Source organism: Palaemon carinicauda, chromosome 22, assembly GCF_036898095.1.
Source record: "Palaemon carinicauda isolate YSFRI2023 chromosome 22, ASM3689809v2, whole genome shotgun sequence".
Classification (NCBI taxonomy): Eukaryota; Metazoa; Arthropoda; class Malacostraca; order Decapoda; family Palaemonidae; genus Palaemon; species Palaemon carinicauda.
This window is the reverse complement of record NC_090746.1, coordinates 66,237,618-66,257,972: the sequence shown is the minus strand read 5'-3', so window position 1 is coordinate 66,257,972 and position 20,355 is coordinate 66,237,618. Positions and strand designations below refer to the sequence as shown.

The window sequence follows — 20,355 nt, the reverse complement described above, 5'->3', positions numbered from 1 at the left end:
TTCCAGCCGATGGAGTGACTAACGCTGGCTGCCAGCCCATGAAATTCGCCCACCCTTTTGGAAGAGGCCAGGGCGAGGAGAAACACAGTCTTTAGGGTCAATTCTCTGTCCAGGGCCTGCCGCAAGGGCTCGAACAGTGGTTTCTTGAGGGAGTCCAAGACCAAGAGGACAGCCCACTCCGGAGCCATCAAGGAGTGCGGAGGGCAGGACTGCTCAAAACTCTTGATAAGCATGGACAGTTGCCTGGAACCACCCAGGTCTATTCCTTTCAACCACGCAATCTGTCCCAAGGCAGCTCTGACCCCTTTGATGGATGGCACCGACATGTTCCTATCAAGGCGTAGGTGAACTAAGTAATCTGCTATTGTCGGGATGGAGGCTCCTAAGGGCTTAGGGTCGTTCTTCCGGCACCACTCGTAGAACCCTAGCCATCTAGCTTGGTATATGGCCCTCGAGGAGGAGCGGAGGCAGCCCGTCATCTGGGAGGCCGCCCTTGGGGAGAATCCTTCCCTTGTCAGGAGGCGCTCGATAACCTCCACGCGTGAAGGGATAGGTTTCCGAGCCCCTCGGGAAACTTCAGAAAGTGAGGTTGCCTGAGATCTCCTCTGATGGGAAGGGGCCACGGCAGGGCCACTGCTAGGTCTCGTAGGTCGGGGAACCACTCCTTTTCCGGCCACCAGGGGGCGATTAGAGTCAGCTGAGCCCCTTTGGAAGTCCTTAGTCTGTTTAGGGTCTGCCGCAGGAGCCCAAACGGAGGGAACGCGGAGGCATGCAGGGCGTCCCACGGATGTTGAAAGGTGTCTTCCATGACTGCTGTTGGATCCGGGACTGGGGAGCAAAACACTGGTAGTTTGGCATTCAGCCTAGTTGCAAAGAGGTCCAAGGAGGGAGAACCCCACCTTGCTACTTCTGGATGAAGGGACCACTCGGTGCCTAGGACTTGGCCTCTCCTGCTCAAGCCATCTGCCACCATGTTTCTTTTTCCCGGAATGAATCTCGGCGTCAGGGTAGTCCCATTTCCCTCGGCCCAGGTTAGAATCTCCTTCATCAGGTCCTGTAGAAGATGGGTCCTCAGACCACCCTGCTTCTTGATATAGGCGACCACCGTGGAGTTGTCCGACATTAGGAAGATTTTTCTGTCGCTGACTTCGTCCGCCAGGGACAGTAGGGCCCTCTGCGCTGACAGGAGTTCTAGCTAGTTTATGTGGAGGGTCTTCTCCTCGCTCCACAGACCCGATACCGAGATGTCCTGCAGGTGGGCTTTCCAGCCCTCCTTGGACGCGTCCGTGAATAGTAGTACCTCCGGAGGAGAGTCCTGGAGGGGTAGCCCCGCCAGTGTATTCTTCTTGTCCAGCCACCACTGGAGAGCCTCCCTGGATGCCTGCGATAGGGAGAGCTCCTTTGGACGATCCCTTGTCTGAGGAGCTAACAGTCTTTTCATGTCCCACTATATTGGATGTAGTCATATCCTGCCCAGAGGGACCAACTCTTCCAAGGACACCAGGTGACCCACGAACCTCTGCCACTGACGAAGGTTAGCCGTTTCCCCCCTGAGGAACGGTTGACTGACTTCTTCCAGGCGTTCGAGCTTCTCTGACTTGGGGAAGGCCTTGGCCTGGACCGAACATAACTCCATCCCCAGGTACATTGTCCTCGTGGAGGGAGATAGTTGGACCTTCTCCCAGTTCACGACAATTCCCAACTCGTTGCATAATTCCATCAACTTGTCCCTCTGCTTGATGAGGTTGTCCTTCGATCCCGAGAGAAGGAGCCAGTCGTCTAGCTACCTCAAGAGCCTGATACCCCTCTCGTGGGTCCAATGCGACACCAGAGTAAAGACCTTCGTGAACACTTGGGGGGCTGTGGAGAGACTGAAGCAGAGGGTGCAGAACTGGAAGACCTCTTCTCCCCACTTGAACTTGAGGAACTTCCTGCTGGAGGGGTGTACTGGGATTTGGAAATAAGCGTCCTTTAGGTCTATGGACAGCATGAAGTCGCCTTGCCCGATAGCGGCCAGGACAGTGCGAGGGGTTTCCATCTTGAAAGGCGTCTTCCTGATGAATTTGTTGCGGGAGGAAAGGTCTATCACCGGTCTCCAACCTCCTGTGGCTTTCTCCACCAGGAAGAGCCGACTGAAGAACCCCAATTCTTGTAGGGGTACTCGTTGGACAGCGCCTTTCTGTAGTAACCCGCAGATCTCCTCTCCCAAGGCCAATCTCCTGGCCTTGTCCTTGGGGGTAGTAGTCTGGGCTTGTGCGCCCGTTATTAATGGGGGTAGGTCGTCCTCGAAGTGCAATCTGTACCCATCGCAAAGGACTTGAATAGTCCTGGGCAGCCTATGCTTCCCATCGATAATGGAGGCATCCCCCCACTGAAGGGAGCACGGAAGAGAGGGGGGCCTCTCTTCCTACTTCCTCCTAGGGAACTTATTGCTGCATGGTCGTCGGTTCTGTCCGAACCCTGCCGACCGTTAGGCGGGGTGCTTCTGCCTGGGGCGGAGGAGGGCTGCGGGTGTCTGGACAAGCCTGGAGTGGCGGGTGCCTGTGGAGAGGGAGGAGGAGGCCTTGGTCTGGGAGCCTCCCTATTACCACGATTATGATGTCTGGAAGAGGAGCTGGAGGCCCTGTGGAGAACGGCATCTCTGTTATCCCTCCTCCACTTATCGAGGGCTTCTTCAATTAATCTGTCATCAAACAGCGCCTCGTTTGAAAACGGCGAGTTTCGTAGGTTCCTTATTTCCCTCGAGGGAAGCCTCCTCGGCATCCTGTGAAGAACTGTGTCCCTCCTACAAAGGACGATGTTGGTAGTGGCTACCAGGGACTGTTCCGCTAGGAAGGAGATGGCCCTCCCTCCTGACACAGCAAGTTCCATAAACTGTTCCTTGGCCTGGTCCGACCACCGACCAACTCGGCTGTTGCAGAGCCAAGGAACCCATGGCGTTGGACCTGTCATACAGAGAATGAAGACCACAGTGCTGACTCGAGGGTGACGATCTCCTGGATAGAAAAGGCTACCGAACCCCCAGTAACCTTATCCTCCGATAATCCTGGGGACAGGGATGCCAAGTACCCCTTTATGGGTCTGGCTGTCTGTGGGAAATCCTCAGGGGCGTAGAATCTTCGATGCTTTACCCTTGGGTAAGGCAACAACTTCATTGACCCCGAGGCCTTCAGAGAATTCCTGGGGTCGGTGACGGACGCACTAATCTTCCCCAGCTTTCTGCCCAGAGATGGGGCCAAGGGGAGAGACATAGGGGGACGAGCTTCTCGAAGGATGCCAAACTGCTCCTCTAACAAAGAAACATCCCCTGAAGGAACAACAGGGGCTGGCTCCGGCAGGTTATTGAGGTGCCTGATGAGCGCCAACACCCTGGAGAAGGAGGAGGAGTCTTCCATCGAAGGGTCCTCTTCTGCCAGACCCTACGATGACTGGTGGGCATCGTCTCCGAAAAGTCTCCCCTCCGGAGGTCCTGTCCACGAAGGGGAGGATGAGCCCTGGGCAGAGCCTCTGCTCTACGCCCACTTGATGAGGCATGATGGTCTAGGGGACCTCTATAACCTTGGGAACCCCTTGAAGAATTTGATGACTGGCGACTGCCTCCTGCATCCTCCAGCCTTCTCTTCTTGGGGTCGGGGTCCATCAATACCGATGCGGGAGGGGGAGAACCCGTCAGGGTCATCGAAGAGTGTGTTCCTCCCACCTTCTCTTCTTCTCTCCCTCGCCTATAGTCCTGCGAGGGAGGCTGGAATGATGACGGGGGCATCCCCTGAAGGGTTTGCTTCCCGAGGTGGCAAAGGATCCTTCATAGGGGACCTGAACGGGGTCCCTGGAGTGTCTCCCCAGTGTTCCTGATCCCAAGGGGAAGGATCCGAGAACAGATCGTCCCGATGCAGGTGAGGGGTGGCTTCCGATGATGGGGTGGCAGTCGCCGGTTTGGCGGAGGCGACAGGCCAAGATGGCGGCACAGCGGCGTGAACCGATGAGGAGGCGGCAGGCCAAGATGGCAGCGCAGCAGCGTGGGCCGATGCAGAGGTGGCAGGCCAAGATGGCGGCGCAGCGGCGTGAGCCGATGAGGAGGCCTGTGAGGCAGCTCTAATAGATGGCGCTGGATGCTGAGGGGGTGCTCGGTATCCCCGAGACTGCCACGAGGTAAGGGGAGGCTGTGTACACGTGTGGGTAGGCCAAGATGGTGGTTCTGGCGGCCGGTCGGAGCGCACCACGTGTGAGACACGCCCCGGCGGTTGACTCGCTCCTCTTGTCGATCTTTTCCTACAATCTCCCGAGAAGGGATATGAGAGCTGAACTCACTGAAGGGGACGGTAGGAGGGGATAACAACGGGGAGTCCGGTCGAATCGGCGTAGTTCCTTCTCTCTCGTTGATTTGTTGTAGCGATGGCGATATCGACGGAAGGGAAGGAATTACCGAAGAACAGCTAGACAGAGGTCTCGAACCACTGTCGTTCTTCGAGGAAGAACGTTCCTTTTTTCCTCTTCGTGGCCATAAGACCCCATTGGGTTTCAGACCACTCAATACACTCACTACATGTATCGCTCTGAGTACACGCACGACCACGACACGAGGTACACAAAGAATGGGGTCAATTTCCAAATGTGAAAGGAAAGCTGAACATGCTTTCCCATTCACACCCTGACAACGAAGTTGAACACGAGTGTTATCCATCTCAACACAAACACTTTGCACATACAATTTGATGAAAACACAAACGCAGGTCACAGTTTAAGTCGCGAGCGAAAACTATAGGTCTACTATGGGCAACGACCAGAGTACGAATGGCGTCCTTTGCCCTGTCCTTACCAGGCCTGACATGGCCTTCTTCTTGGTGCATTGTGGGTCAAAGACAGTGGAAGGTCGCTTTGCGCAGGGAACATACCCTGGGGCATGTTACCGGCCTGAGGCTTTATGCCTCTCACGTGGAATGGTTCTGGTTGGGGGGAAAATTTTCTGGTCGCAAGGGGCTGGCTACGGCAGGTTATTGAGAGAGTAGTCCGTAGTTACAATGCATCGGAACCAATTATATTTAACAACAAAGTTAAAATCCTTGGTCTCTCTATCAAAAGAACAGGCATAAGCTGCCATTTCAAACAAAAACTCCAATTAGCAAAACACAGAAAAGGAGCATTAAACTATTGTATAAAAACATAAGAATAAATATGTTATTTTCATTAGTAAAATAAATTTTTGAATATACTTACCCGGTGATCATATAGCTGTCAGCTCTGCTGCCCGACAGAAAAACCTAAGGACAAAATACGCCAGCGATCGCTATACAGGTGGGGGTGCACATCAACTGCGCCATCTGTCGAGCAGGTACTCAAGTACTCCATGTCAACACAGAACCAATTTTCTCCTCGGCCCACTGGGTCTCTATTGGGGAGGAAGGGAGGGTCCTTTAATTTATGATCACCGGGTAAGTATATTCAAAAATTTATTTTACTAATGAAAATAACATTTTTCAATATTAAACTTAGCCGGTGATCATATAGCTGATTCACACCCAGGGGGGTGGGTAGAGACCAGCATTACATGTTGACATTATTATGAGCTAAGTATTTTGTATTTCATTTTAGCAGTTATTCAAAATAACAAACATAAAATAAATAAGTACCTGGTAAGGAAGTCGACTTGAACAATTACTCTGCCTTTTTAAGTACGTCTTCCTTACTGAGCCTCGCGATCCTCATAGGATGCTGAGCGACTCCTAGGAGCTGAAGTATGAAGGGTTGCAACCCATACTAAAGGACCTCATCAAAACCTCTAATCTAGGCGCTTCTCAAGAAATGACTTTGACCACCCGCCAAATCAAGTAGGATGCGAAAGGCTTCTTAGCCTTCCGGACAACCCAAAAACAATAATAAAACATTTCAAGAGAAAGATTAAAAAAGGTTATGGAATTAGGGAATTGTAGTGGTTGAGCCCTCACCCACTACTGCACTCGTTGCTACGAATGGTCCCAGAGTGTAGCAGTTCTCGTAAAGAGACTGGACATTCTTAAGATAAAAAGACGCGAACACTGATTTGCTTTTCCAATAGGTTGCGTCGAATATACTTTGCAGAGATCTAATTTGTTTAAAGGCCACGGAAGTTGCGACAGCTCTAACTTCGTGTGTCCTTACCTTCAGCAAAGCTTGGTCTTCCTCATTCAGATGGGAATGAGCTTCTCGTATTAACAGTCTGATAAAATAGGATAAAGCATTCTTTGACATAGGCAAAGATGGATTCTTAACTGAACACCATAAAGCTTCAGACGGGCCTCGTAAAGGTTTTTAAATAGCACTTAAGAGCTCTTACAGGACATAAGACTCTTTCTAGTTCATTTCCAACCATACGATAAGTTTGGAATATCGAACGATATTGGTCAAGGCCGAGAAAGCAGCTCGTGTTTGGCTAGAAAACCAAGTTGTAGAACATGTAGCCGTTTCGGATGAGAATCCGATGTTCTTGCTGAAGGTATGAATCTCACTGACTCTTTTAGCTGTGGCTAAGCATATCAGGAAAAGAGTCTTAAAGGTGAGATCTTTCAGGGAGGCTGATTGTAGCGGTTCAAACCTGTCTGACATAAGGAATCTTAGTACCACGTCTAAATTCCAACCAGGTGTAACCAAACGACGCTCCTTCGTGGTCTCAAAAGACTTAAGGAGGTCCTGTAGATCTTTATTATTGGAAAGATCTAAGCCTCTGTGACGGAAGACTGATGCCAACATGCTTCTGTAACCCTTGATAGTGGGAGCTGAAAGAGATCGTTCTTTCCTCAGATATAAGAGAAAGTCAGCTATTTGAGTTACAGAGGTACTGGTCGAGGATACGGATACTGACTTGCACCAGTTTCGGAAGATTTCCCACTTCGATTGGTAGACTCTAAGGGTGGATGTTCTCCTTGCTCTAGCAATCGCTCTGGTTGCCTCCTTCGAAAAGCCTCTAGCTCTCGAGAGTCTTTCGATAGTCTGAAGGCAGTCAGACGAAGAGCGTGGAGGCCTTGGTGTACCTTCTTTACGCGTGGCTGACGTAGAAGGTCCACCCTTAGGGGAAGTGTTCTGGGAACGTCTACTAGCCATCGAAGTACCTCGGTGAGCCATTCTCTCGCGGGCCAGAGGGAAGCAACTAGCGTCAACCTTGTCCCTTCGTGAGAGGCGAACTTCTGCAGTACCTTGTTGACAATCTTGAACGGAGGGAATGCATATAGATCTAGATGTGACCAATCTAGTAGAAAGGCATCTATATGAACTGCTGCTGGGTCCGGGATTGGTGAGCAAAATATTGGGAGTCTCTTGGTCATCGAGGTTGCGAAGAGATCTATGGTTGGCTGGCCCTAGGTGGCCCAAAGTCTCTTGCATACATCCTTGTGGAGGGTCCATTCTGTTGGAATTATTTGTCCCTTCCGACTGAGACAATCTGCCATGACATTCAAGTTGCCTTGGATGAACCTCGTTACTAGTGAAATGTCTAGACCTTTTGACCAGGTGAGGAGGTCCCTTGCGATCTCGTACCATGTCAGAGAGTAGGTCCCTCCTTGCTTGGAGATGTACGCCAAAGCTGTGGTGTTGTCCGAGTTCACCTCCACCACTTTGCCTTGAAGGAGAGACCTGAAGCTTTTCCAGGTCAGACGTACTGCCAGTAGCTTCTTACAGTTGAAATGCATTGTCCTTTGACTCGAGTTCCATAATCCCGAGCATTCCCTACCGTCTAATGTCGCACCCCAGCCTACGTCCGATGCGTCTGAGAAGAGAACGTGGTTGGGAGTCTGAACAGTCAGGGGAAGACCCTCTCTAAGGTTGATATAGTCTTTTCACCAAGTCAGACCAGACTTTATCTTTCCGGAAACCGGGATCGAGACCGCTTCTAGCGTCTTGTCCTTTTTCCAGTGAAAAGCTAGATGGTATAGAAGAGGACGGAGGTGTAGTCTTCCTAGTGACACAAATTGATCCACGGATGACAGTGTCCCTACCAGACTCATCCACAGCCTGACTGGGCAGCGTTCCTTCTTCAGCATCTTCTGGATGGATAGCAGGGCTGTGGGTTGATCGTCTTGTTTAGCAACGTCCTCATCAGAGGGTTCCTCATCCGAAACTGATGATGAAACGGCAACGGAGTGGGCAACGTCTGACTCGCTGAATCCGGTCGCACTGGTGGATGCGTGACGGAGCCGGACGCAATATCATGGCACTGCTGCACAGTCTGTGAACTGTCAACCACCACGGGTGCGCGAGGAAGTACAGCGTCAACCCGAAACTGTCTAGACTGTCTGGGTTGTGCAGTCAACACCCTACCGGGTTGCTGAGGTTGACGCACTGCTTCACAACAAGTCACCTCTGCTGGTTGTTGAACGTCTTCCTAGTGACACACTGAACGTCAACAACCACCTCCAAGCGTCGCTTAACGTCAACGTGCGACTGGCAACCCACACTGGGTCGCATCGGTGGAGGAACCACCTCAACTGGCAGACGCGAGTAGGATACCTCAGCGTCAACAACACAACCAACCGGTTGGAAGGTTGTTGGCCAGAAGGTTCTTCTCCGTATTTAAGTCCTCTATCAAGGACACAAGCTTGGACTGCATGTCTTGCAGCAAAGCCCATTTAGGGTCTACGGGAGCAGGTGTGGCAACAGACGGGGTTAGCGACTGAGGCGGAACCATTTACCATCCCTGGAAGCCTTGTTATGTGTGACATAATAGTACAGCAAAACTTCAAAGGCTCGACAAAAGTTGAGAAGTTGACCTGTAAACAACTTGGAGCGTCTCCTGGCTAGGCGCCAGGGCGAGTCTACCAGAATTGAGAAGTCTATCTGGGCATTGGCATGAACTCCCAAGCCGAGAACTTCTCTCGTGTCCTATCAGACTCTCGCTCTATAAGCCAGTTTAAAAGAAGGGAAATCAAAGGCTGTATCCCTAAAACTCCTCCTGGTGCAAAAACCAGTCGCCTAGCCAACGTAACGCTCTCTAGGAGAGCGAGAGAGCACTAGCTTAACAACAACGGCTTCGAAGTAGCTAGGCCTAGTGTAAGTTCTGACGTTAGGCGAACGAGGAGCAGCAGTTACAAGATCCGGACGAAGATCCTTAAAAAATCATCATGATTTAATTAAAGTCCATAGGAGGCTAAGCAGCTTAAGGCTCCTCTCCAAATGACAGAGTCCTCAAAGGAATATCAGAAGGAGGGAGAACAGCACTTTCTCATCTACAGGAACCTTGTCCGAGAAAAGCTAGGTTATCTCAGTGAGGGTCTCACTGGTGCATTAGCAGCAGACCAGAAGGCAACGTTATGTAACTGCTTGACAGTCTGTGAACTGTCAAAAACTGAACTGTCAACCACAACAGGTGCGTGAGGACATACAGCACTGGTGCATTAGTAGCAGACCAGAAGGCAACGTCATGTAACTGCTTGACAGTCTGTGAACTGTCAACAACTGAACTGTCAACCACAACAGGTGCGTGAGGACATACAGTGTTCACTCGAGACTGCTTTGACTGTCTATACTGAGCAGTCAAAACAACTCTAGAATGCGGAGGTTGACGCACAGCGTCAAAACAAAACAACTTAGGTTGTTGTTGTAACTCGCGAACGTCAACGGAGGGTTCCGTGCGTCTGTGAACGTCAACGTGCGGCTGGCAGGGTACACTGCGCATGGGTGGTGGAACTCTCACAGCCGGAGTGCGGGAGCAGGTAGCGTCAGCGTCTACTGTACGCACAACCGTGGTTGGTTGTAGGCTAACGGGTGCAGCGTCAACCTTCTCCGCACGATACTCCTGCATAAAAGATGCTAACTGTGTCTGCATAGACTGTAGCAAAGACCACTTAGGGTCTACAGCAGCAGGTGCGGCAACAGACGGTGTTACTGCCTGTTGCGGTACCGCTTTGCCTCTCTTAGGAGGTGAGCAGTCGTCGGAAGACTGCAGCGAATCCGAACTGACCCAGTGGCTACAACTGGGCCGTTGGACTTGCGCGGAAGGGACCGACTTGCGCTTAATAAGCTGCGAGACCTTGGTCCATGGTTTCTTACGAGAAACCTCTTCCGCAGACGAGAAGTAAATGGGCTCTCTCGTCTTTGAGTGGGTGGGGCGATCTTGGGTAGATACGCCCGAAACCACGGAGGGAAACGTCTGTTCGTTGATCAAGGCCTGACGAACCCATAAGTCGTTCGACATTACTTCTCCCCTGGGCTTGGGAGCTTGCAAGAGGTCCCGGACTAGGTGAACGACAGGCACGAACAGACGAACCCTCGGACGCAACACTGTAACACTTTGCGCATATCACTTTATCACTTCGATTTTCTGTATTGCACTTATTTCACTGAAATCGAAACTTTTACTGATTTCTACCTGAAACACGCAATTCTACCCTTCATTAAAAGGTAGTAATTGCGAAAACAGTCGTATAATGCAGCTCATTAATACTAGCAAAAACAGAAAACATATATAAAGATAAAGAATTCAGTGGCTGGGAAAGAGACTAAACACTAGTTCAAATAAACTACGTTTACAATCTCTCACCGCACATAGCCTGGGGACAAGAATAAAACCCTAGAAACGTTTTACCTTCTTCCCCGTACAGCGACTAGGGAGGAGAGTAACACGAGAACAACGTTACCCGCTTGAACGGAACGTTTTTTTCTCCTCTCTCTCCCTCCGTCTCTATCTCTCTCTCTCTTTCTCTCTTGATTTCGCACCTGAGAGAAGAGCCCAATTATAAATCGTCAAAACATGTTATTTGGCTAAAGGAAAAAAACTGAAAGGTTTTCCAAATAAAAAGTTCCTTTAATTTAGAATTTAAACCATTTAAGCTAAGAAAGAATGAACGAAACGTCAGAAACGATTTACTCTTACTGCAAAGTGAAACCGTGAAACACTCTCTCTCTATCGTAACGATAAAGCGCATGTTGAACGTCCTGAACGTCAACAACTGCGTAGTCTAAAAAACTAAACGTTAGTTCATCTTTGAAAACAGTACGAGACTGTCAAAAAAATTCTTTCATAAAACATTAAATTTAAAAAGTCTTAAATTCTTTAAAGGCTAAATACGATATAACGGGCTCAACGTTGATTAACTTCGGTTCCAAGTTAGGACCGCCTACTATCAGGAAAGGTCGCATATAAACAAAACATAAAAATTTATTTTTATATGTTTATAATAAATGGAAAGTTAATCGAAGAGGCCTAATAAAGGCGGAGAGATATAAAATATATAGATCTATAACGTGTTAAGCAAAATTACTAAAAACCTAAACACACTTCCGTCTAAGGGAAGGGTCGGCCATTTAAAAGTGAAAGAGAGTCCATACTCTCTTTGTCACCATAATTAAATCTATCCAAAACGAGTTCAAGTTTTGAGATGAAGATAAAACCCCTGCATAGCGAAAGCTCAAAACTAGAATAGTGTACTTCACCAAATAGTTGTGAAAACAAATCCAGTTAGTAACAGCGTATTTAGTAGGTCTTGCCAGTGGCACGACAGAGAGAAAATTGGTTCTGTGTTGACATGGAGTACTTGAGTACCTGCTCGACAGATGGCGCAGTTGATGTACACCCCCACCTGTATAGCGATCGCTGGCGTATTTTGTCCTTAGGTTTTTCTGTCGGGCAGCAGAGCTGACAGCTATATGATCACCGGCTAAGTTTAATATTGAAAAATCTAAAACAGTAAGCAAAACATTTGCAGTAACTTCATATTCATTTCATATGAAATGGGACTATTTATTGACTTTTGCAGCTGAAAATTGCAGGAATTGGAGTCAGATTAGGCCTACTTTAGGCCAAAATTTAACAAAATTACTTACAAATAGTTTCTTGGAACTTGTAAAGTTTCTAAATTGAGGACCTTCCATAATTATATTCAATATTAAAAAGTATAGCCCAAAATATCACAAAGCATGATTAATGAATGGATGGAGAAGTATTGAATTAAAAGCTCAAGATAGAGACGACTGGCGAAATAGGCAGAGGAGATGATGATGAATACCAACAGAAGTGACAAAAAGCCCAGAAAATTCAAATACTCTCCCATGTTACATGCTACATTTGTTTTCATATTTACAGTCGGCCCTCGTTATCCGCATGGGTTAGGTAACAGAGACAGCGTCGAAAAATGAGATTCCGCAAATAATTACTGTACAGTACTGCCCTTAGCAACCCGCTGCGTTTTGCACACCAAAAAAGAGAGAGAGAGAGAGAGAGAGAGAGAGAGAGAGAGAGAGAGAGAGAGAGAGAGAGAGAGAGAGAGAGAGAGAGAGAGAGAGAGAGAGAGAGAGCGCGCGTGTGTTGTGCTGTGCGGAGAGGGAAGCGATGCGAGGTATAACGGATCAGTTTGAAATCAACGGGCAGCGAGAATAAAGTATTTAATACAAATATGATTTTTTATTTAAATAGATTATATGGTTTTCTGTACTGCAAATGACTGAATCTGCTTATATGGAACCAGCTAATATTGAGGGGCTGACTGCATTAAAAAAAAAAGAAAAAAAAAAAAAACTGTAATATTAGACATGAATAGTTACAAAAATAAGAACGATTCCCTTATACTGACACTTTTACCACATGAAGAATAAGACACATTCATGTACTGTACATAAGCTTTTCCAAATAACCTAACATGACAAAATGGTAGTTATTTTTACAAGATTTACTAATCTATCACAAACTACCACTAATGGTAATATAGTAGTTTGAATATGTGATACTGTATGCCTAAAATATGGTTTTCAGTCTATTCCAACCTATAAGGCCCCTTAGCTTGCAAGTGACTTTCAGTGATTTAAAGCTCATCTTATCTGCACAAACATACGGTATATGCAATAAAGGCTATCTGGACAAAGATACTAACAAAAGAGATAACTAGAGACACCTGAAAACTTTGGGCACGTACAAACTAGTAATGCACCAAATGAGCAAAATCAATAAATTCCAGAAACAAATTTAGCATTTACTCACCTTACAGTCTTCACTACAGTACACAATGCTGTTGCAGCACACAAAGCCGCCCGGAGACCCACATAAAAAGCATGATTGCTGCGGTTAAAAGGATCAGAGGTACATGAAAAAGGCACAAATTAAGTATACACATATTAATGTCATATTTAAATTTTTACTCAATACAGTACTTCAGTTTAACCCTAAGGGTCAGGAACTTGCATGAAAGCTGTTACTAGAAGCTTTCATAACACCTATCCTGAAAGTGAGCATCTGGGTGGAAGGATAATACTTATGAAATAAATTTTGCTAGTGATTGAAACTTAGTTTATATAAGAATTTATTATGTTTACTTTAATCACCAGGAGTTTTCCCATATATGGGGATAATGTCAATTATCAACAATTTAATAAGAGAACGAACTGAAAGGCATCATGAAATATAATGCATACTTTTATGTACTCACTCAAATGCCACACTGAACACATGGAAAGAGAAATTGGATAATATGAGACAGAAATATGACAAATTTGGAATAGATTGTATTTTTCCTAATTACTCAAACCTGAAGGTCTTTAAAAGGAGTATTATTTCAGCACTAGTTGAAACCAACTGTTAAAGCTTTTGCGAGGTGTAACTACCCTCCGCTAGTTAGCAAAGGTAGAACAACCACGCTGGTCACACCAGCCCTGGTAGACAACTGTCACTTTGCAATTGTGGCAAGACTTCTGGAGGAATGTGATGGTGGAACCAGTATGTGTAAAGAGCTTTAGGTTTGTATAGTTAAGACAAATACAAATGATTCAAAATTTTTAATTTGTTCTGGCACTATACAGTAAACAAACCTTATGCTCCTTACATAGGAGACTCACCCCATGGTGGGTGGAAGTCCTAAAACCAACTGTCACAGGGTGACACTGTGCTACCCACGAGCCGTTTAGAGGGCACCCTGGAACTTCCTGATCCTTACAGGATGACGTACTGGGTAATCGGTGCTAGCGTAGAATTTAGCAATGTGACTTGACCAGGTAAGGGTAAAATTGGAGCTAAGCTCCGCACTAAGCACAGACATTGCCAGACTCCTACTCGCTTAGAGAACGGTAACATAAATATATACACATATCTGGTTGCACAAAGGGCATGGTACCCACCTGCAGTTAGAGGAGGTCAGCTAGCAGAGTTCCTTGGATACTGAGCCCCAAGAGAGGGGGAAAATGAAATAGGAAGTGGCCTGTCACTCACACATTCATTCTAGATTTACTCGTGGATAACATCTACCCTCAACCAACTGCTACTACTCATGCAAGGGAGCTGAGGTGTTAATTGACCATGTTTTGCACAGCTACCAAAGGGCCTAAGGTTAACATGTCTAGGTTCCTGTGGGGTATGTTGTACAGGTAGTGGGCGATGAACGTTGTTGCCATTTCCTTACGATCCCTTGTAACACCTGCGTCACAGAGAAATTCTTCTTAAAGGCCAGGAATGTGCTGACACCCCTGATGTTATGAGGAAGGGGATGGCGGCCGGAATGAGAGTGGTCTGATTGAATGGCTCTCTCTATTACCTTGCTTGTTCCAAGAAGACATCAGGTTCTTTGTAAACTTCCTCCTGGTTCTCCCCGTGCTTACGAAGAGCCTGCTGATCTGTGGACAGGCTCTCTCGCTTCTTTTCAAGCATTTTCTCAGTGCCCTCACAGGGCAGAGTAACAGCTGATTAGGATCATCTGTTTGGAACGTTGACTCGGAATCCGGAAGGGCCTGAATCTTGGATCTGCTACAGCCAGATTTTGAGTTTTAGCTAAAAAATCAGGGATGAAACTGAGTGTCACTTGCCCATCCCCTTGAATGGGCGATGTCATAGGACAGACCATGTAGCTCGCAGACTCTCTTGGCAGTGGCTAGAACTATAAGGAATACCATCTTCAAGGTCACGTCTTGATCTGATGCTTGACGAAAGGGTTCGTATAGAGGTCTTTTCAATGAACGTAGGACCTTGACTACGTTCCAAGGTGGTCTGACTTCTGATTGAGGGCATGTGGGATCAATATTACATATGAGGAGAGATGATTCCATCGAGGAGGAAATATTTATTTCATTCAGTTTGAAAACGCAGCTCAAGGCTGCGGGATAGCCTTTTGCCGCTGACACTGAACAAAGATTTTCCTCCTTAAGGTAGAATAAGAACTCTGCTATTGTTGGTATAGTGGCACTGAGATGAGCGATACCCTGTCCACAACACCAACCACAAAAGACGGACCACTTTGCCCGATATACTGAGGCAGACGACTCCTGGAGGTATCTTGCCATTCTCTTTGCAATTGTCAAAAAGCCCTTATTTGCAAGCACTTGCTGGATAACCTCCAGGCGTGAAGACCAAGCGATGAGATCGCTTGATGGAGTCTCTCCACGTGTGGCTGTTTGATTAAATTGGGAAGTGTGAGGAGTTCCCTCAGTGCCTCTGAGCAGATGCAGAAGGTCCAGTGACCATTCTGCATGTTGCCACAGCAGAGCTATTAGGGTCATTGACAGGTCTTGAGATGCCCTGACTTTATTTAAGAGCCTCTTTACTAAGGGGGAAGGGGAATGAGCAGACTTCCATCCTGTTCCAGGGATGGCGGAAGGCGTATTGCCAAAACGCCTGGGGATCTGGTATTGGAGAGCAGTAAACTAGAAGGTTCTGCTTTGGGAATATCACGAATAGGTCGATTGTTGGCAAACCCCACAAAGTCAAAACTTTGATGGCTATCTGTTGTTTCAAAGACCATTCGGAGCCTACTATCTGAGTCCACCTGCGCAGATCGTATGCCAGCACATTCTTTTTGCCCCAGATGAATCGGGCTGAAAGGGCTATGAAATTATTTTCCGTCTATCTGAGGATTTCCACACCCGCCTGGCATATTATTATTATCATTATTATTATTATTACCTGCTAAGCTACAACCCTAGTTGAAAAAGCAGGATGGTATAAGCCCAGCGGCTCCAACAGGGAAAATAGGCCAGTGAGGAAACGAAACAAGGAAAAATAAAATATCTTAAGAACAGTAACGTTAAAATAAATATATCCTATATAAACAATAAAAACTCTAACAAAACAAGAGGAAAAGAATTAAGAGAGAAATTGTCCCTGAGTGTACCCTCAAGCAAGAGAACTCTAACCCAAAACAGTGGAAGACCATTGTACAGAAGCTATGGCACTATCCAAGACAAGAGAACAATGGTTTGATTTTGGAGTGTCCTCCTAGAAGAGCTGCTTACCATAGCTAAAGTCTCTCTTCTACCCTTACCAAGAGGAAAGTGGCCACTGAACAATTACAGTGCAGTAATTAACCCTTTGGGTGAAGAAGAATTGTTTGGTAATCTTAGTGTTGTCGGATGTATGACGACAGAGGAGAATTTGTAAAGAATAGGCCAGACTATGCAGTGTATGTGTAGGCAAAGGGAAAATGAACCGTAACCAGAGAGAAGGATCCAATGTAGTACTGTCTGGCTAGTCAAAGGACCCAATATATCTCTGGCGGTGTTATATCAACGGACGGCTGGTGCCATGGCCAACCTACTACCTATGTGCTATGAAGAGGTACCTCCTTGATTTTTTATGTGACACCACCGTAGTGTTGTCACTCATCAGCAGTATGGAGTGTCCTGAAAGGTGCTGATGGAAATGCTTGAGGGTGAATAAGGCTGCCTTCATTTCCAAGTTTATGTGGAATTTGTTGCAATTGGAACACTGTCTGGAAGCCATAAGGTGCAATAGGTGAGCCCCCACCCTTCTTTTGATGCATCTGTGAAGAGCAAACAAATCTGGGAGAGGAGAGAGAAGGTTTACACCCCTGAGGGTGTCCGACAACCACCAGCTCAGATCTCTCTTCTGCTCTTAACCTACTGGCACCAGAGTGTTCGATGGGTACACGTGCTGAGACCATAAGGTCTTTAGCAGCCACTGATGAGATCTCATGTGCAGATGGCCATTGGAACTACTTCTCTAGTGTCCCAGCAGCCTATATTATTATTATTATTATTAGCCAAGTTACAACCCTAGTTGGAAAAGCATGATGCTGTAAGCCCAAAGGCTCCCACAGGGAAAAATAGCCCCGTGAGGAAGAAAACAAGGAAATAAATAAATTACAAGAGAAGTAATAAGAATCAAAATAAAACATTTCAAGATAATTAACAACATTAAATTAGATCTATCATTTATAAACTATAAAAACTTTGTAAAAACAAGATAGAAAGAGCATGCCAGAGTGTACCCTCAAGCAAGAGAACTCTAAAACCCAAGACAATTGAAAACCATGGTACAGAGGCTATGGCACTACCCAAGACTAGAGAACAATGGTTTAACTTTGGAGTGTCCTCCTAAAATAGCTGCTTACCATAGCTACAAGTCTCTTCTACCCTTACCAAGAGAAAAGTAACCACTGAACAATTGCATTGCAGTAGTTAAACCGTGAGTGAACAAATACTATTTGGTAATCTTGTGTTGTCAGGTGTGTGAGGACAGGAGAATGTGAAAAGAATAGGCCAGACTATTTGGTGTATATGTAAGAAGAAAAAAAACCGTAACCAGAGAGAGGGATCTAATATAGTACTGCCTGGCCAGTCAAAGGATCCAATAACTCTCTAGCAATAGTATCTCAATGGGTGGCTGGTGCCCTGGCCAACCTACTACCTTTGCCTAAGATGTGCTGGCACACTGTCTCACTAGAGGAAGTGCTGCCTGTGACAGTTTTAATGATAGGGCCCTTGTTTTCAAACTCAAACAGTTGGGAGTGGGTAGGTTGTTTCTTAGCATTATAATTGAATTTCAAGCAATAGATCTCGAAGTGTTGTTGTTGATGGGCACCATAGTGAGTATAGGAATGTGATATCTGGTGTTCCACAGGGTAGTGTTCTTGGCCCATACTTTTCATACTATATACACGACATGTAGTTTGGCATAGAAAACAATCTTGTTGCATATGCAGATGATGCTACTCTTTTTGTATCAATTCTATCGCCTGACTATAGATCTGGGATTGCTGAATCCCTTAATAGAGATCTAGCTAAAATTAGTACATTGTGCAAATTATAGGGTATGAAGTTGAATCCTAACAAAACTCAAAGTACAGTTGGGCCTCGCTAATCACGGTTTCTTGCTTCGCAGTTTTGGTTTTTCGTGACTAAGGAAGAAAAAAAATCATTGTGATGATTGTTTACTCAAAATTAAGAATTTGATTTCTAGGAGTTGGCAACAGCATTGGGATGGCCAAGAACAATGCAATACCTATTCAATAAAAATTCTAATAAAAATCGTGATAAAATTCAAGCTGGGCGATGATTTCAAATAGCCCGCGCTCCTTTACACTGGGAGCGATGCGCGCCACTACCTATCTCTACACCTAGCTGGTCCTAGCTCTCTCTGTGCAGTGTACAGTATATCCATTTACTGTGGTAAAAAATTACAGCTATATTTGAAATAAACCGGATTTTGATTAAAATGGTGTTTCACTCAATTGTATACAATAATAATGCATGTAATATTCACATTTTAGTATCGTATTTATAATTAAAAACATAGCGAATTATAATGTTTACATTCAAATCAAATGATCAAATCTGCGTAGTTCTTCGTCAACCTATATTCACTTTCACGATATTATCTCACTGATATGACCATTCACTATCACAGAATTACCTCACTGATATAATCTATCATGCATAGTAGTATGATATCTCCTTCACATTATTATTGTCCATCACTTATTATTATATCCTTAAACCTTTTCCCCAATACCTTCCCAAATCCCTTTCGTACATTTACTTTGCTCTCCCACACACACATCTACAATGTATCTTTCCAACTCTTTTGATCCTCTTTTATTTTATGCAATTTCATTCATCTTCTCTTTTATAGCATTCATTCATCATTTTCCTCTTATTAATCATTCTAACCCCATTGCTTATCCCTCATTCCACGAATTCCAATTCCTTCTTCTCGCATTTCCCAAATTCATTGATTTCGCTAATTCATTTGAATTGACGTAAATTTGGATGAGGGGATGTGCAAGGAGAAGGAACTTGGCTAACACCCCATTCTTCGTCTAGTGTCTATGGCTTCCTTTGTCATATTGTTTCATCCTTCTCTCTCCCTGGTGTTTCACTTAACTGTATCCAATAATAATGGATGTAATGATCACATTTTAGTATCGTACTTACAATTAGAAACATGGCAAGTTATAGTCTTATGCATTGCTTACATTCAAATCCGCTGTTCAACCCTGCCTAGTCCGTCGTCAACCTCAATTTTCAGATCAAATAACTCCCTTTTTATTAAAGGCTTGCTACCGGAGGATATTTCATATATACTATGGTGGAGGTACTATTGAGTGGGAGTGTGAGGTCATCGTCCTATGGAGGAGGGAGTCCTGGCTCGCCTTCCTCTATTGCTCGGCAACTGTCTCGATGTCCTCCGTGTTGAATGGGGAAGGACCATCCAACGGGGTGTTGCACAGCCTCATCGCTTCCTTCTTTGGTACCTGCCTCTGGAATTTTGAGACTACCAAATTACGGCGCCTGAAAACCTAGTTGACCCACTGATTGACTACGTTCTCCGTTAGGAACTCGAGAATCCTAGCTCCAGAGAGGAGGAAGACCAACAGTGTTTCCCTACTCTGAAGGATGGAGAGGTCTTTGTTCTTCATGAGGTAATCTACCGTCCCTAACCAGTAATCCAACTATAAAACGGATTGCAACGACTCCTGCAGGAAAGTGCACTGGCAAGCTTCCCAGTTTGGCAAAAGAAGGGTTCTGTGTTAGACCCAAGATTGCCGGATCTAACAGTAGGAGACGAATTATCCTCTACCATCTCGTAGTACTTCCTATGCCGGACATAAGGGGGGAGAAAGTAACCAAGAAGAATCCACAGGTTGAAGGGATCATGATGTTCCCGCCACTTTGGCGTAAGATCTCTTCTTTGCCCCCTTGACCAAGGTAAGGTTACTTTAGTTTTGGTGGGTCTCCGTATATCGCAGAAGAGGTTTAGGACTGCATCCTTGCCCTTCGCTGGGACCTAATCTGGCTCCCCTAGATGACTAATCCTCCTTATGCAGGACAGGACTTGCAGAAAGCGGTGGTGTACACCATTCTGCTCTAAGGGCGAGATCTATTGGGTGGTGGACGCCGGCAGCGCTTTGTCGGAATGTTCCGAGCCATCATCTAAAGGTTCCTCCTCCTCCTCCGAGCTAGCACCCCTAGCAGCCCGGGAAGAATTGAGGTCGTCATCAATGTTCCTTTAGGCAGAAGACTGAGCCCTTGGAGGAAGACCACTCTGCTCCTGTCTTATGGAGACAGATGTTGGAGCCGTGCGACGTTCCCCTCGAGATTGACACTTATCCATAGAGTGCCTATTCTTAGGTAACATCTTGGTGTCCTTCCTTTCCTTGGTCGGATATTAAAGTCCTC

General features: G+C 46.2%; 1 protein-coding gene across 7 annotated transcripts in view; it reads right to left on the bottom strand.

Moving 5' to 3' along the window:
* The window catches only part of LOC137616496 (uncharacterized), a 249,094-nt gene that overhangs the window by 27,133 nt on the left and 201,606 nt on the right, over positions 1-20,355 (bottom strand). For 6 of the 7 annotated variants that reach the window (XM_068346317.1, XM_068346311.1, XM_068346312.1 and 3 more), the window contains one exon: positions 12,938-13,015. The exons of the other annotated variant lie outside the window; for it this stretch is intronic. In XM_068346317.1, coding sequence (XP_068202418.1) covers positions 12,938-13,015 — 78 coding nt within the window. The remainder of the gene's footprint in view (positions 1-12,937; positions 13,016-20,355) is intronic. 7 annotated transcript variants of the gene reach the window in all.